General features: G+C 44.9%; 1 protein-coding gene across 1 annotated transcript; it reads left to right on the plus strand.

Annotated features, from left to right (window-relative positions):
- Positions 1 to 229: 229 nt before the first annotated feature.
- On the plus strand, positions 230 to 16,317 carry DRC3 (dynein regulatory complex subunit 3). Its single transcript, XM_053991860.1, has 13 exons — positions 230 to 377; positions 1,167 to 1,340; positions 2,709 to 2,825; positions 4,158 to 4,324; positions 4,902 to 5,048; positions 6,240 to 6,359; positions 7,469 to 7,581; positions 8,857 to 9,031; positions 12,054 to 12,185; positions 13,434 to 13,504; positions 14,300 to 14,423; positions 15,773 to 15,904; positions 16,047 to 16,317. Exons 2-13 carry the CDS (start codon positions 1,184 to 1,186, stop codon positions 16,158 to 16,160), a joined length of 1,569 nt encoding a protein of 522 aa, XP_053847835.1. The 5' UTR covers positions 230 to 377; positions 1,167 to 1,183; the 3' UTR covers positions 16,161 to 16,317.
- Positions 16,318 to 16,326: the final 9 nt, after the last annotated feature.

A 16,326-nucleotide genomic window follows, 5' to 3' on the forward strand; every position in this document is an offset into this window, starting at 1 on the left:
TTCCCCGCCCTCCCTTTGATGGACAGCGAGGACAATGAGACTGCCATTATCTATTGGGCAAGGCCCGAAAGTATTTGTAATATTATTGGGCAAAGGCAACGTCAATCATCAGAGCCCTCTCCGCCCCGAGGGCACGGTCCCAGCGCTGATTGGCTGACACGGATTTCTCTCGCTCTGATTGGTCTCTGACCTCCCCACCCACTCCACGCCCATTGGCGGCTGAGCCGGTCACGTGCCGCCCTTAGCAACGCACCCGGGCTTCCTTAGCGACGGGCGCTGAGGCGCGGGTGGGAACCGGGAACCGGGAACCGGGAACCGGGAACCGGGAACCGGGAACCGGGAACCGAGAACCGACCCAGACCCCAGGGAACCTGCGGGTGAGAGGCCTGATGGGCCGGGATCTGATCCGGGATCTGATCTCGCCGGGAGCGAGAGGCGGCGGGCAGGGGTGCTTGGAACCGGCCGAAGACAAGCGCACATCCCTGGGAGTGCCCGAGGCCAGGCTGGGGCTTGGAGCAACCTGGGCTAGTGGAAGGTGTCCATGGCAGGGCTGCAACAAGATGAGCTTTAAGATCCCTCCCAACCCATACAAGAAAGAGAGAGAGGAAGGTGAAGGATGGATAAATCCAGGGCCTGCTGCTCCTCGGTCTGTACTGCGCACAGCCACAGAGAGGTTTGGTTTGTTAATGAAATGCCATAATGAGAGCAGACCTCTCTAAACCCCGACATTTATCATCACTGTCCCATGCAAAAATAAATCAGAACTTACCCTGTAATTATAAACATCTTACACAAGCAAAAGTTTGAAGATTCAAGTCCTTCGCAGCGATTCATTAACTCTGCACAGTTTGAAAAAGACAAATAGTCTCGTTGCCTCCAGGGCAACATTAGGGATATTTAAATTTCCATGAAAAAATTCTTCACTGAGAGGGTTGTCAAGCATTGGAACAGGCTGACAAGAGAAGTTGTGGATTCCCCTTCCCTGGAAGTGTCCAAGGCCAGGCTGGATGGGGCTTGGAGCAACCTGGGATAGTGGGATCCATGGCAGAGGATGGAATGAGATGATCTTTAAGGTTCCTTCCTACCCAAACTATTCTGGGATTCTATGACTGCTGGAAAGAGTAGCCAGGCAGTGATTTAATTTATTTTCTTTTCTGTCCTTTAAGGCTGATTTTGTCTCACAATGAGTCAGTTTTTCAAGAATATTGAGCCAAACATTATTGATGATGAAATGCTTCAGAAAGCCATTGAAGAGAAGTGTCCAGAGGACCTTGGAGATATTGCCAGAGAAGAAAGTATTAATGTTAAGGTCGTGACAGAGCTACAATTTAGTTTTAAAAGTGAGTATCAGAATATATACATATTTTGCCTCTTCTTTTGCTAGAAGGTAATAGAATAAGTGGGTAGCTGGCAATTAAGCAACCATTATTAGCTTGGATTTATTATGTGAAAATTAACATCTGGACTTGGACTTTAGCTCACACCTGTGCAAAGGAGCTTCATCAGAGGGAGCTTTTGCTGATGGGCGACTCCAAAACTGCTTCACTTTCCTCTCTTTTTGTCACTGCTGTTCTCATTTAACATTTATATTGTGGTGACACCTACAGGCCACAGGCCTGTTGGGCCCCTCAGTTCGTGGCCAAATCCAACCCTGGGCAGGCTCTGCCGCGGCTGGTGATTGTGTGAGAGCTGTTTGGGAGATTCTGGTGATTACAGTCCAATCTGATGGCATTTTCTGGTCATCCATAGCATTACCATGGCTTGCCTCTTACTGTCAAACCTGTCGTAAACTTGCACTCAAAAAAATGAAGAGGAAGAACATTTGGCTCAATATTTGAGTATTTTAGGGAGGGGGGTAATTTCAGTTGATTATTCTTCGTGTGCTCCAGTAAAATAACGTGTGTATGAGTTGATTTTCTTAGAAAATACTCCCTTGACCTGATCCTGCATAGATTTGTTTGCAAATAAAAAATCCAGAGCTGTGTGAATATTTTCCTCGGTTTATGGTGCCCTCACTAAATAAGGATAGCAGGACAGCAGATGAAATCTTCTGGGAAGCCATTGCAGGGGAAAGAGAAAAGGGAGTGAGAATGTTCTGTATTTCCTGTCACCTTGGTCCTGATACTTTGCTGTGGTGACTAACGGCCTGCCCTTGTGATTCTGTTTTTGGAGGAAACTAAATGCAGGGATATTGATTAGTTCTAAACTGCAGCCTTCACAGAAAAAGTAGACTCCAACTTCCTCTCCTGTGCTGAGAATCCCAGGAGCAGGAGAGTCATTTACAAAAGCAGGAGCTGGGCACTGCTAGACTGCAAATGCAGAGAAAAGCAGAGTCTCATCCCAAACCTCCTGCTTGGAGCTGGAGAGGAAAATGAAGGTCAAGGCCTCCTAGTAGTGGATTCATAAAGCCACTGGAGTGCAGGGCCATAGTCAGCACCCCCTGCACGCCTCGTTGGCCTCGCTGATGAGCAGCATGCGCTGGTGCAGGACACTGAGGTTAAGTGGGCTGTTTCATTGAAATCTCGTCCAGCCAGTGCACCTCTGAGCTCTCCAGGGCACTCATCACACGCTGAAAACCCTTCTGGAGGCAAGACTGGACGTGTTTTCCTTGTGCAAGGCAGTGTGTCTGCTAAAACAAAGCTGGCTCACGTGAAAAGCAATTTTCTTTTTCTTTCCTTTTTTTTTTTTTTTTTTTCCTGTGGCTTTAGACATCCTGCAGATTGATAATCTGTGGCCATTAGAGAATCTGACTAAACTGCAGCTGGACAACAACATCATTGAGAAGATAGAAGGTCTGGAGACTCTGGTTCACCTTGTATGGCTTGGTGAGATACAGACAGAGGAGGGTGGATGCCTTTGCAGGTGCAAAGCAATCTGTGATAAACCAGGATGTCACCTTCCTTCTCAAACACGACTGATAGGAGCTTACCCTGGGAAGGCTGTCAGCTGTCTGTGTGTCTCCTTATTTGACTGTCAAATGTCAAAATGCCTGAGTATCAGAGCTGCAAAACAATCCTTCAAATATTTAAAAACTGAGTTTAATACATTTGATGTGGCAGGAACAGGAAACTGAGGTTTCAAGGTTGTTTCCAAGGTTTGTATTGTGTTTAGGGGTGACTTTCAGGAATATTTATGGAAACACCTCTGTGATTTAGAAGCCTGCATTCTGTTTCCAAAGCTGCTGCAGGCATTCCAAAGCCTACAGCCCCTATATCCTTAAGGGCTTGGTGTCACCCTTGTCCCAAGGAGTGCCCATCCTTATAGCCTTATGTGCCTGCTTGCAGCTACACAGATGCACAGCTTAGAGCATTCCCTGGAACTGCAGCCACGTTGCTGGCTGGAATTCTAAATATATCCTCAGCATGCAGGGCTTGAGCTCATAAGCATGTTGTGAAATGTCTAATGGGTTCTTCCACCCAGTTGTTTGCACTGTGCTGCTCCACAGATGACTGAGGCACTTGTGAATCACCAACTGATCAGGGTAAGCACAGTGTTTTGGAGCACACTCGCTTATTTTGTTTGCCCAAAGGCTGCAGTGGCTCAGCTGCTGCTGTACAAGTGTCTCAGCCACCCAAGAGACCTCATAAACTGTTTTTGGACTCTTGGCTTGCTCAGTACTAGTCCAAAGGCAAATCCTGCCCTTAGTCATGGTGAGCGTAGGTGTTAGGAGAGATGTTCTGGCAGGAGAAGAGGACATTTCAATAAGTGAAACAGCTAAAGTGAGCCTTTGCATAACTCCACTGGCATGGAACTGCCTTATCTTGGTCCTGTGGGAGAGACCACAACTGTGGCATTGGTGTGGCAGGACAGAGTCTGCAAGAAACAAGACAGTGTCAGATTCATCACAAAAATTCCCCTCTAAGGGCATTTCCTCACCTCTTGTTTTGTGTTTCCCCATAAGGCAGAAGTCCCTTTCAGGCTGTGTATGTGGACTCTGCATGGACTAACTTCAGCTTTTCCTCTCCTTTAAAAGTTGCACTGACAATTGCAAGAAGGAGATGGGAATAAAGGATGATTTAATGCTGAGCATTTCCTGTGGGACCTGGACCACCCCTGAGAAAAATCTGTACATAAACTCCTACATCTAGAACTAAAGGGCAGAATCAGGGTGTTCTGCAAGAAATAATTTAATGTTTGATTTGTAAATTCTTCTCCAGACCTGTCCTTCAACAATATTGAAGTAATTGAGGGCCTGGATACTCTTGTCAAACTGCAGGACCTCAGTCTCTACAATAACAGAATATCTAAAATTGAGCACATGGACACATTGCAAGAGCTGCAGATTTTCTCCATAGGGAAGAATAACCTGACCATTCTGGAAGATGTGAGTGTTCCCTGGCTTTGCAAATATTCCCTGCTGAAGGAGCAGATATTCTAAAACTGGCATTTGCCATTGTGTCCAAGCCCCTCCTTAGGTGATAAAATTCTTCTTAGGACTTCTAACTAGTCTGAGCTATGGTTTTGGTCCTCTGGTGTTAAATGCTTACTGCAGCCATTTTTCTTTTAGATTATTGACTCATGGCCCAATTCTGTGACTGCTCTCAGCCATGGCAAAATTCCTATTGGCCCCCATGAAAGCTAGAAAAGGAATAAGTGGCTGCACATGAGAAAAGGGGGGAGGCTAGGATTTATTTGGAGTTCTTTTGAGGGCATCTTACCAATTTAGGACCTGTGATTTGTGCACCCCATCTGCCTTCTCTCTCCACCCATTGTCTAGATACTACCAGCATGAATTTAAGTATTTCCTTTCCCAAAACCATTAGAAACTCATAATTGACTGTCGTGTGAATTTGGCAGCAGAGCAGAATACATATTGCAGCTCAACTGTAATAAAAGCAATAAATTCCAAGGCTGTGTTTCCCCAGCACTGGGAAATACAGAGCTCTTTCCCTTTGGCACAGGTTATCTATCTCAGGAGGTTAAAAAGCTTACAGACACTGAACCTCAGTGGGAACCCTTTCTGCAGTGAAGAGCACTACAGGCTGTTTGTTGTTGCTCATCTTCCAAACCTGGTGTACTTGGACTTCAAGCTCGTGAGAAACTCCACGGTGAGATTTCTGCACTCCCTGATTGGGAAATCAGGCAACAGCATCTTACAGAGCCTTTGCTTTGTTGGTGTGCCAGCAATATTCCAGCACTGGGGGCAGGTTCCCTGCAGAAATCAGGCTCACAGAAACACACAGTGTTTATTCTGCTTCCACATAGCAGCTGTGAACCTGTAGGCCAAATTCTGTCAAATCTGACAGAGAGGTAGAGGTGTCAGAAGCATGATGTCTTCACAGATTTTGTGAAAATCAGCAGCTGTGTGTGGGAGAGGGGCCTGGTTCATGTTGCCACAGAGAGGCTGCAGTGTGAGTGCAAGTCTTCTTAGAGAATCTCAGAGGAAATCAGTCTGGAGACATGGATCCAGGGGGAAGGAGCCTTGGTGGTCCTGCTGCTCACAGAGTGATTTGTTTCAGTAGCAAACTGACAATCCAGGCAAGCAGGTGCCTGGATGCACTTCCCACTTTTGATTTCTGAGAGAAAGACTCTTCCTCCTCAGCAGTAACCTGTGGAGCTGCTTTATCATCCCAGGGCTCAAAGGAACAAAGACGGGGATTTTTGTTCAGGGTTTGAGGTTTTTTTTTTAGTAACCAAAGAACATGATTAATTGTAAATTTGCTTGTCACAGAGCAGGACCTGTACTTGGAATGTACAATTCTCTTACCATAGGACTGGTAGTGCATTCCAGGTCATGGAATGCAGTCCCTGCTCATCAGGGACGTCTGAGAATTGCATAGTTAAATTTGTCAAGCTTCAGTTTCAAGCTAATGAGGTTCTTGCCCCTGGTGCTACCTCGCCATCCACTCCTCCAAAGAACCTTCTCCTCCCTAGAAAATGTATTAACCTCGCTGACTGATCAAATTGGAGCTCAAATTCTAGAAGTCAAAATAGAACTTCCTGCTAAAAGAGAAAAAAAAAAAAAAAACAACTTTAAAGATGAGAAAATGGAGAGAGAAAAGCTTCCTGTGACTGAATTATCTCAGATGCACTGAATGCAGAAACAGAGCAATATGCCAGCAAAAAATGGGATGAGGATTAGATTAGAAACTTCATAAGTAGTTTAATAAAAAGCCCATGAGGAAATGGAGAGGCAGATGCCACTCTGGTGCATGTTCTGGAAAGATCAGTTGCTTACGCCCTGATTCATTGAGCAATACTGGATAATCTAATACAAATATTTTATTTATATTTCTCAGAGAGAAGCTGCAGCTTTAAAGTATCAAGATCTTACAAAGCCGTTGGAGCAAGAAGAGGCTCGGGTCCTTGCTCTTCAGGAGGTAAAAGATGCAAAGCAGAAAGAGCTGGAGTACCACCAGGTAAGTTTTCTTTGGCTGGTTGTGTATTGTCTCAGGAGAAAGAAGCACAACAAGACAAGACATTGACTTGTCTTCTCCCTGCTTGAAGATTTAATGAGAGGTTAACATCAATGCTGCTAAAACTAAGGCTCAGATTAATCTCTGTGATCTCTGAATCTTATCTTTTGGATGGAAACAGGAGCTGCTGTGGAATACACATGACGTGGGGGAACATAATTCTTTGAGCTGAACAATGAAACTACAGATAGAGACCCTGCAAAGCTAAATAGTAAATCATACCCAGGGAGCTTATCAGCCTGACGTGAGATTAGGAAAATTACAGGTCTGAGGGAAATGTTAACGTTTTCATAGTGAAGTGACTTTTTTTTTTTTTTTCTCCTTCACACTAAGTCAAGCTTTTCATTAGTTTTGTGGTTAAACTCTCCAGGACTTTTGGAGATCACTGTAGTCCTTTGAACGGGCTGAAAGCAAGATGAGGTGGAATGGTGCTTTCAGTTGTAGCCTGGCTCAGTATTCCAGACCTCTAGAAGATCAGAGTGGCTTAAGTTGAGTGCTTAGTGCCAGGGAGGATGCTGCAACTCTTCCCTTTGTCCCTCCCTAAAGTTCACCATCTCCTTATCTGAAAGGCTAAATAGCCTTGCAATAAGTGTTTGTATGTGGTAATGTCTCAAACTGGCAACTGGCACAGGTTACCCAGAGAAACTGTGGCTGCCCCATCCCTGAAGAGTTCCTGGCCAGACTGGATGGGCCTTGGAGCAACCTAGGAAAGTGGAAGGTGTCTCTGCCCATGGCAGGGGGTGTGACTGGATGATCTTTAATGTCCCTTCCAACCCAAACCATTTTATGATTTGGTGATCTGCTACAAGATGAAGCAGTGTTTTCTATCCTTAGGCTACAGAGCTGTAGCAGCAGCTACAGCTGCTGGGATGGGTTTCACTCCAGTTGCAAGGTGCTTTCATGGCTTGCTTGGAGTTTCTGCTGTGTTCATGTAACTGTGTCTGCACCCATATTCTGCTGCTGCTGAGTTGCTTATAGGAGAGACACATCCTGAGGACTGGCAGCAGGCTGGCGTCTCTATTTTACTTATTTTGCTCTGTTTCTCTTCAAAGGCAGCCTTTGTTGAGTACCTGAATGGATCATTCCTGTTTGACAGTCTGCATGCAGAGGATACAGAAGCTGCCAAACTGGCTTCCCTCCCTGGAGTGGGGGACCTGCTGCAGGCATATCCTTCCTGGGTTTGGAATACCTACAGCTAACAGGTAATGCCTTGAGTTAAGAAGGAAGTGCATCCACAGGGACTCTTCATCCGTTGCTTTTGTCCAGAGCTGAAAGCTACATTGATCTAAGATCTGAGGCAGTCTGTGTTCAATTTTGGAACGGTACCAAAAGTTACACTACAAGGCTGTGAGACCACTGACAGCTTTAAGGCATGATATCTTGTGAAATATGAGGGCTCCAAACAAATGGTTTATATTACTGACAAGCTGGCCAGCCCAGCTTGAGACATCCCATTTGTAAAACCACTCGTTTCTATCCCCAACAGGTCATGAGATCCCAGCATTTTAAATTCTCACTGCTGTAATTACCATATTCCTTTTCCTTCCCTTGAATCAAACACAATTTTGGTAGCCTCCTTTTCTGACCCTTCAAGAATCAAGACTTTGTACTTTCTTTAAGTCTGGAATCCACTTAAAGTTTAAAATGAGCTGGAAGATAAATCTCTGTCGGTTGGATTATAAGAGCACAGTTGCTAAAATCATGTTGAAATTGAAGTGGTAGGAGATAGGAACAGACTAATCAGAATGATACAAGTCGCATATCTCACAACCTGCCACAACTGGCAACGTGAAGTTTCCAGGCCAGCACATTTTTCTGATCATTGCTCCTACACGGGGGAGCAGAAAGCAGACACTTTTTTTTCTTTTTTCTTTTCTCATTCAGATTAATAGAGTATTGTCAAGGCCAGTAACTTGACCTTCCTTAAAATTGCATTACACTGTTGGGGAAAAATGCATCATGGCTTAACTACAATAGACTCCAGAAACAATTCCATTGCCAAGATAATAGCAGAAGAAAAATTGACGTTATTTTTGTGATGCTACCAAGTCAGTAGTTTATTCTGTGCTCTGGCTGTGGGCTCCAGAGCTGTATTTATTAACTACACAGGCACTGTATTCACACTTGTGAAGACAGATAGGGTTGTAGGTTTCCTTCTGCTGCTGTGTCAGAAGAGTCAGACAAGTGAATGTATTTTCTTCTCTTCCTCAAACCTTTTTCCCCTCTCAAGTTGCCATAGCTTTCTCCATACCTTTAAGGCAGCAAAACGTGAATGGGTGACCCAGACCTGCCCCAGACAGAATATTTGGCAGCTCCCAGCACAAACCACAGAGTTTACATAAAAGTAGCTCGTAGCTCTTGTTGCTCAGATTTGCAGAGGCAGAAGGAACATAATGTGTTGCTCCGCTGAACAAGCAAAAGACCTTGACTCTGCTGTCACATACAAGAAGGAGTTTGTCTTAGTTTGTGAGAACCTGTATAACTATGGACTGGAAGAGTATGAAAAACGAGAAGCTGAAGTCTCTAAATTCTACAAAAGACTCCATGAAATTCTGGCAGTCAACCAGCAAGAGAGCAAGAGAATAATCTCAGACTTTGAGAGTCGGAACCAAAGGGTAATGTTATATTTTTGTTTGTTTGATACATGATTTCCCTGCATCCTATACCAGCTTTTAATTTTGCTCAAAATGGGGGTAACTCCATTAAAATTAGGAAAATTATTCTGGATTGACAATGCTGTAATGGAAATTAAAACTTGATCCCTAATGACAGAATCACAGAGTGGTTGAGGGTGGAAGGGATCTCTGGAAGTCATCTGGTTCTGGTCAAGGAGGACCACTCACAGCAGGCTGCCCAGGACTGTGAATATCTCCAAGGATGGGGACTCCACAGCCTCTCAGGGAAAAATCTTCCAGTGCTCACTCACTGATATTTCCTTATGTGTTTCTTACATCATAAATTTATACAAAGAAAAATTGGTTTATTAGCTAATATAATGTCATTGACATAATGTGAAAAGTTTTTTAATACTTTATGTAGGGAAAAAAAATGGGGATGGAAATTTCTACCCTTTGGGCAAACTATAACCAGCTAACACAGCCTTTATATATACTGGGAATTCAGTGTAGAACAAAATTAATATGTCATTATGTTATCATCTATAAAGGTAAAAGTCCTTCAAGGGTTTACAAAAAATGTGGCTAAACAGGGTGGAGTTTTTTACTTTTTTTTTTCCCATCCGGAAAAGTCACCAATATTTAAGAAAATGGAAATTCTCTACCTTCCTTTTAGTTTAAATATTTCTATAAAGTTGATTTTTAAGATAGATAGATAGATAGATAGATAGATAGATAGATAGATGTTTACTGCTACTCCCCTTCCATTTGAAGCCTCCAATAGCTCTTCCTTCATTGAAAAACCAGGAAGAAAAGGAAGGAAATTGCAGGGTATTCAGTTTATTTTCAAGTAATTTTCTGCTTCAGTTCATTTTCTCAAAAACAGCTCAAAGAACTATAACCCAAAAAAATTAGAGAAAGTTATTTTAATGTATTTCTAGTCCTTTAAAGCAGAAACTCTCTCTTTTCATTCTGTTCAACTACAGCCACCCATTGTGGCTGCTCAGGGCGTAGCTTCTAGCTGGATCCTTTTCTAACCATGTATAATAGATGGATCATGATTTTGTTTCCACAGGAAAAAAAAAAAAAAAAAGGGAGGGCTAAAGCCTGGTAACACTGTCAGCTGAGAGAGCAAGTCCCTGACAAGTGACACCAGCAGAGTCACAAGCGCTGGCTCCTGCTGGAAACCAGGTCACTTTTATTTCAGTGCCTGTCACTGGCTGACAGCTGCTGAGTCACTCTGCTCCGGGGCCTTGAACCTTGCTGACTCACATTGGAAATCTGCATCCAGCAGCTCTAGGGGCTGGCAGCACTACCAGAGTCACAGAGCTGCAGAATGGTTTGGGTTGGAAGGGACCTAAAAGATCATCTCGTTCCAACCAGAGTTTGATTTGAGTATTCAGTTAAGTTGTGCTTGAATTCTTACTGTGTCTTCCATGAGAAAAGCCTAAACCAGCAAAACAAACCCTGCAAAATCTACAATAACAAAGAAACAACAACAAAACCCAAAGATACACAGCTGAGGCTAGATTTTACCCCTTCACCTCTGTCAGGCTCAGCTATGGATTGGGCTGCAAGGGGTGACAAGAGGGATTAGCCTTAAGCTAAAGGAGGGGTGGCTTAGATGGAATATTAGGAAGAAATTAGATTAAATATTAGGAAGAAATCCTTCCCTGTGAGGGTGGGGAGGCCCTGGCACAGATTCCCACAGAAGCTGCGGCTGCCCCTGGATCCCTGGAAGTGTCCAAGGCCAGGTTGGACAGGGCTTGGAGCACCCTGGGATAGTGGAAGGTGTCCCTGCCCATGGCAGGGCGTGTGACTGGATGATCTTTAAGGTCTTTCTCAACCCAAACCATTCTGGGATTCTGTGATTCTCTACAAACAGGACACAGGGTTCAGCATGCCAGTTTTCATATAAATATTAGAGGAGTTTGTATCAAAACCGGACACAGTGTTTTAACATCATTTCCCCATCGTTTAAAATTGCTGGAGGAATTTAAAAGGCACTGAGGTCCCAGCAGATTGCAGTCTGTGAGCTGTTCTTAGGCTGTTTGTCTGTCTGTAATCCTTTCATGTAAACTTGGGTAACCTGTAAAATCACCGTGCTCTCTGAAGTTGGTTACGGAGGATTAAAGGCCTTGAACTTTGAAGTTATTGCTCCCAGAGGTGCAGCTTGAGTGGCTCTGGAGCCTTTTGAGCTTCCTAACTTGTTTACATTAGAAAAGAAGACACCTTGCTCTCCCCTTCCCTCTTTTAAACTGCAGAGTTTGGGTAATCCACCCCATTTCCAAACACAAGCCTTGGCAGGGGTTTTTAACAGAATTCTTTATTTCACCCCATTCCATTCCCTCTCTGGAGAAGTGGATTAGACATAATAAAACATATATATTTTTCCTCCTTTTTTAAGCAGTTGATTGTTAACTGATTTTAAACAGACTTGAAAATAACACATTCAGCACAAGAGGATTTTTTTTTTTTATCCAAGCAAACATAAATCTTGCCTGATACAAAAGTGACATCAATACATAATTCTGAAGGGCAATAAATCCTTGCTGTAAGAGGAAGGCAGGCAATGATAGGTATTCCATATTCAGAATACTAAATCCTGACCCTACTGGAAGTCAGTCAAGATTCTCCTTGGCAGGAAGTGGATCAGGATTTACACCTGCCTTTCTTTCTCTGAACCAATTGTTAATTTCTTCTTCACAGCCAGCAATGTCAAGAATTAAATGTTATTCTTTTTTTTTTTTTTTTTTTGCTTGAAATGAGGGGAGAACCAAAATTGGAAGCATAGAAGGAGCAAAGTCGTCTGTTGAGTGGAGGATGAGGAAGAGTTTTCCCAATCCCCCTGCAGTAGCAAACCTCAGCACTGTTGACTACCCACTATGTAAATCTGGAGACTTCCCTGAATCATCACATTTCATTTCAGCTAATCAGCAGCAGGAACTTTTCTCACACATGTAACAAGTTCATTAAATTGCAATGGAGTGCTGAACACTAATTCATGTATCTCTGTGTTTAGAGGCTGGATGAGCTTTCTCAGGCCAGGAGTGGTGAAATTGCTGAGTCTAAACGAGCTCAGGGTAAGGAGGACATTAATCAGCTGTGGGGTGCACTCATGACCTTGGAAGCACTGGTGTCGAACGACCTGGAGGTGAGATCCAAGCTCCCACCTGTGGGACCTCACAGCCAGAACGTTGTGGGGTCAATTCTCTGGCTCTGCAGCCCTGTGTAGCAGCTTACTCACAAAGAGGGAGGCACAGGACTTCCACTCAGGAAAATGTTTTGTCCCCATCTTATTCTTTCTCTGTTCAAAGTTGGTGGTAGTGAGATCAGGCCCTGGACACTGATACCTTACAGCAGATTTCTGTTTCTCAGAGCAGAACACAATATGTCCATCCCATCTATCCAAGCTGGTTTCCCACACTTCAGAGGCAGGGAGGTTGTGCAATCACGTTATAGGTCTGCACAAGTTGCTGCATAGCATGGGGTATGCATTTGGAATTCTAGAGGTATCATTCTTTGAAGCTGATCTTTGCTGTAAGATTATACACATTCCTGCTCAGCTTGCTGCATTTGCTTGCATAATAGCTGCCTTTTCCTCCCCAGACTTTTCCTCAAAAACTAGGGCAGGGCTGCTGATGAGCATCTTCATCGAAGGAAAAAAACCCAAAGTAATCTGTTTAAAAATGAGCAGGCAGGAGCTGTGGCCTGTGTGCAGCAGTTTAGTTTTGTGAGCAGGAATGGTAGGAAGCAGCAGCTCAAAAGAGATCCTCACTGCATCAGGATTGTGCCTTTTTAATGTTTTCTGAATTGGCCCTTACACATCTGCAATCACTGATGGGATGAGCAGAAACATTCCTCCCTCTGTGCCCTGCTGGATGTGCAGGATTCAGGTACCAAGACATCTAAGTGCAACACTTCACAGATTCTCCATCAGCCATCTCTGAAAGAGGGAACTGGCAGCTGCAATTTTAATTTCTGAGGACTAAACCAAGAGCTGCAGTAAAGCCCAGGCAGGTGTTGTGCTTCTGACAAGAGGCTCTTCATACAGACAAGGACAAGGAGGCTGCAGTAAGGCAGGGTATGGGAGTCCAGCCCTCTCCAGGCACTGCTTAGGTGAGGGTAACAAAGCATCCCCTGGCTTACTCCAGACACTGGGTAAAGGTAGTATTCAGTCAACTTCCCTCCAATAAACTGATTCTGATTTTCTGTCCCTGAAGAAGGGAATGAAATCTTGAAAACACTTTAAATGCTTGAGGCAGTTCAGTTTCTGACTGTGCTAATAACAGCAGTGAGTCCAAATTACAATGAGTTGTAGATTCCTCCTAGACTCTCTGACTCCCTGTTATGTTTGCGCAAGTTTTCATTGTGATATTTCCTCTTTTTCCCCTCTTTTAAGGAACTGTTACAGGATTTTAAAAGAAGCATTGATGTCCTAGCATCAACATTCACTGAAAACATTCAAGGGATATATCCTTTTCACAGTAGGTTGGCCTGGACCTCCCAGTCATGCACCTACACTTCACCTCTAAATCCAAAAATGAGCCTCCAGTATAAAAACTTTTTTTTTTTTTTTAATCAATAGAAAATATCTTTTCCCAGCCTTGAGGAATGGTCATTTAAGATGCCCAGCTTCTTTATGTGGAGACTCTGGAGAGCACAGAAAGATCTAAATTCTACTGTGCTGAAAGTCTGTAGGATTTAGGCAGCTTTCACCCTGTTGGGAATCTTCCTTTCTTCTCCATGCAGAGACGACAAAACAGAGGGAAGATCTGGTTAGACTGCTGTTTAGGTACCTTCCTGCCATAGCAGTAAGTGAAATATCTACAATTCTGGTTGAATGCTCTTTAAATGGTGTCCATTTTTGTATTTTTGATGTGTGCTAAAAAAAGTTACATGCGAATACTGAAGTGCTTGAGTGTCAGGTCACGCTGCTTTAAATCTAGAAATCTGATGGCCTGGTGCAAATAATTGCACTGCATTCAGAGCTTAGCTTTCACCTGCAGGCCTCTTCCAATTTCCCTAGCAGCTCCAGGTCCTCTATCACTCCTCTGTCATATTTGGCAGTAAAGATGAGGCTCAGTGTGTGATTAAGAACTGAAAGTGTGTATCCTGATATCCTGACACCACAGCAGCTTCTGGGAGCAGCCAGGCTCATTTCTGCAGAATCCCCCTGTGCAGACACTTGGTCCCTAAAGGACCAAGGTCATTTAATCTCCACAGATGAGTGGTGTGGTCATCTTTTTCCTCAACCATGTTCTGTACGTTTAGCCAGTGCCGGGACCTGGAAAATCAACACCATGAAAAGCTGATGGAGATTGTCATGGCCACCCTGAAGAAATTGGACCACTATGAGCTTGAAGAGGATTTTCCAGATGATCTTCAAAGGGTGAGGTCACCAAAACCATTAATCTCTGTGAGAGAATAGGCAAGAAAATGAGGCCATAGCCTCTTCTCTGAAGGGACAGAATTTCCATGAGGCTCAGTGCTGCCAGAGCCATACCTGAACCACAGCATAACCTCCTTCCTAGAGGGTCCAGCTGCTTGGCTAAACTGTGGTGCCTCTGAACATCTCCACTGACTAGGACAGGGGATAACTGCACTGCAGGTTTCTCTGGGCACTGCCAGAGCTGGTGGCAGCAGCCCAGGAGAGGTGCTGAGGAAATCTCTCTCCTGCCTCCAGCACAACTCAGTGCTCTGGCTGATTTCCAGGCACTCAGGCAGCATCTTTGCTGCACTCCCTCATGGCTGGTTTTGTTCAGACTCTCCCTGCTCCCTCAGCAGAATCCCAACACTACTCTGAATTTCTTACACCAGGGCTCTGTTTGCTTCAGTGATTTCAAAATCCCTTCCTGGAGCTCCTGAGCCCTTGAGCTGATCTGGAGGCAGGACATGACACTTTAAATGGAGCCTTCCACCAAGCCCTCAGTCTTGCTGTGCAAGCAAAGATCCCAGGAGCCTTTCCAAAAGCACCAACATCGTTGCAGTGCTCCACTCAGCAACACTGCTGCCCTTTTTGCCTCCATAATTCCTTCATTTAGTGGCTAAATTACTTGAATTTGCATTAGCTGCGGTTTTGCTCTGTCCAGATTATCCCAGCCCCCTGTCAGTCCAGGTAATCACGAGCTGACAGACACAAACCAGAGCCCTGAGCCCCGGGGGAGCTGCTGCTTTATGGCCTGTGCAGATGGTGGCAGTTCCGCACCACTGCCGTGCACCCATTTTGCTTCACTGCCATCCATTCCCATGGAGAAGGGAATTCATTTGCCCAACAGCTGCACTTGGCTGCAGGAGGAGACTCATTATGGGTTAGTGAAGCCACCCTCTATTTAGAGCCACGAGGGAAGTCACCGCTTCCATTAGAAGCTGGGACTCTCCAAAAATGAAGATTTACAGCCAGTGCCAGCAGTGCAGGAATCCCTTCCAAGTGTGATTTTCCATTTCCAGGCATGCTAGAGCATATACAGCCTTTCTTCCACACCAGCTGCACAGCAGCCCTGCTTGCACTGATCTCCCCATTTCAGCACGTGGGGCCAAGGGTGCTGCCTGTGTTTCCCCACCTGTGTTAGGGATAATGCCCCATTACACCGCAGCAAGGCCAAGGGTAGAGCCCTGGATTCATCCCGATGAGTAGGGATTTGCCAGGTTGAGACAGAGAGTTTCTCCCTCTGAGCACTGCTGTGCTGCTCCTTCATTGTGTGCTCACCCCTCCTCTCATCCGGTCACGTTACCTCCCAGCTCTTTGAGGACAAAAACACCATTGTCAACATCATCAGCATGTCCCACAGCATCCGCCTGCGGAAGATTGATAAGCGAGAGAGCGACATGCTCTGCAACACCTACCAGTGGCAGATCTCAGTGACAGGAAAGGTAAGAGACCCTCACACTCAGGGGGATGGGGCACAGACAGGTCTGGCCCAAGTGGCAGGGACACTGTGAGGAGAGACACTCCCAGATCTTTGCTGGACCTTGACACGCCTGCAGATCCACTGCTTAGTTTCAATCTGTCCAGGCTTTCCAAACCGAGAGCGACAGAAACCGCGCCTGTATCGAAAAGATCATTTGCTTCATCAACACTCTGCAGAAGGAGCTGGATAGCACAGTGATCCTGGAGCCTACAGAATAGGGCTGGGGAGCTGCCTCAGCTGGGGCACACAGGACAGCCCCCAGCAGGAGCAGCTGCCTCTCTATGGCCAAGCTGCCTGGGACATATCAGACCAAATGCATACTTCTTCCATCCACCATAAACTGCAAATAAAAGCTACTTCTTGACTCTGGAAAAGCATCCAAAG

This window comes from Vidua macroura, chromosome 16 (genome assembly GCF_024509145.1).
Source record: "Vidua macroura isolate BioBank_ID:100142 chromosome 16, ASM2450914v1, whole genome shotgun sequence".
NCBI lineage: Eukaryota > Metazoa > Chordata > Aves > Passeriformes > Viduidae > Vidua > Vidua macroura.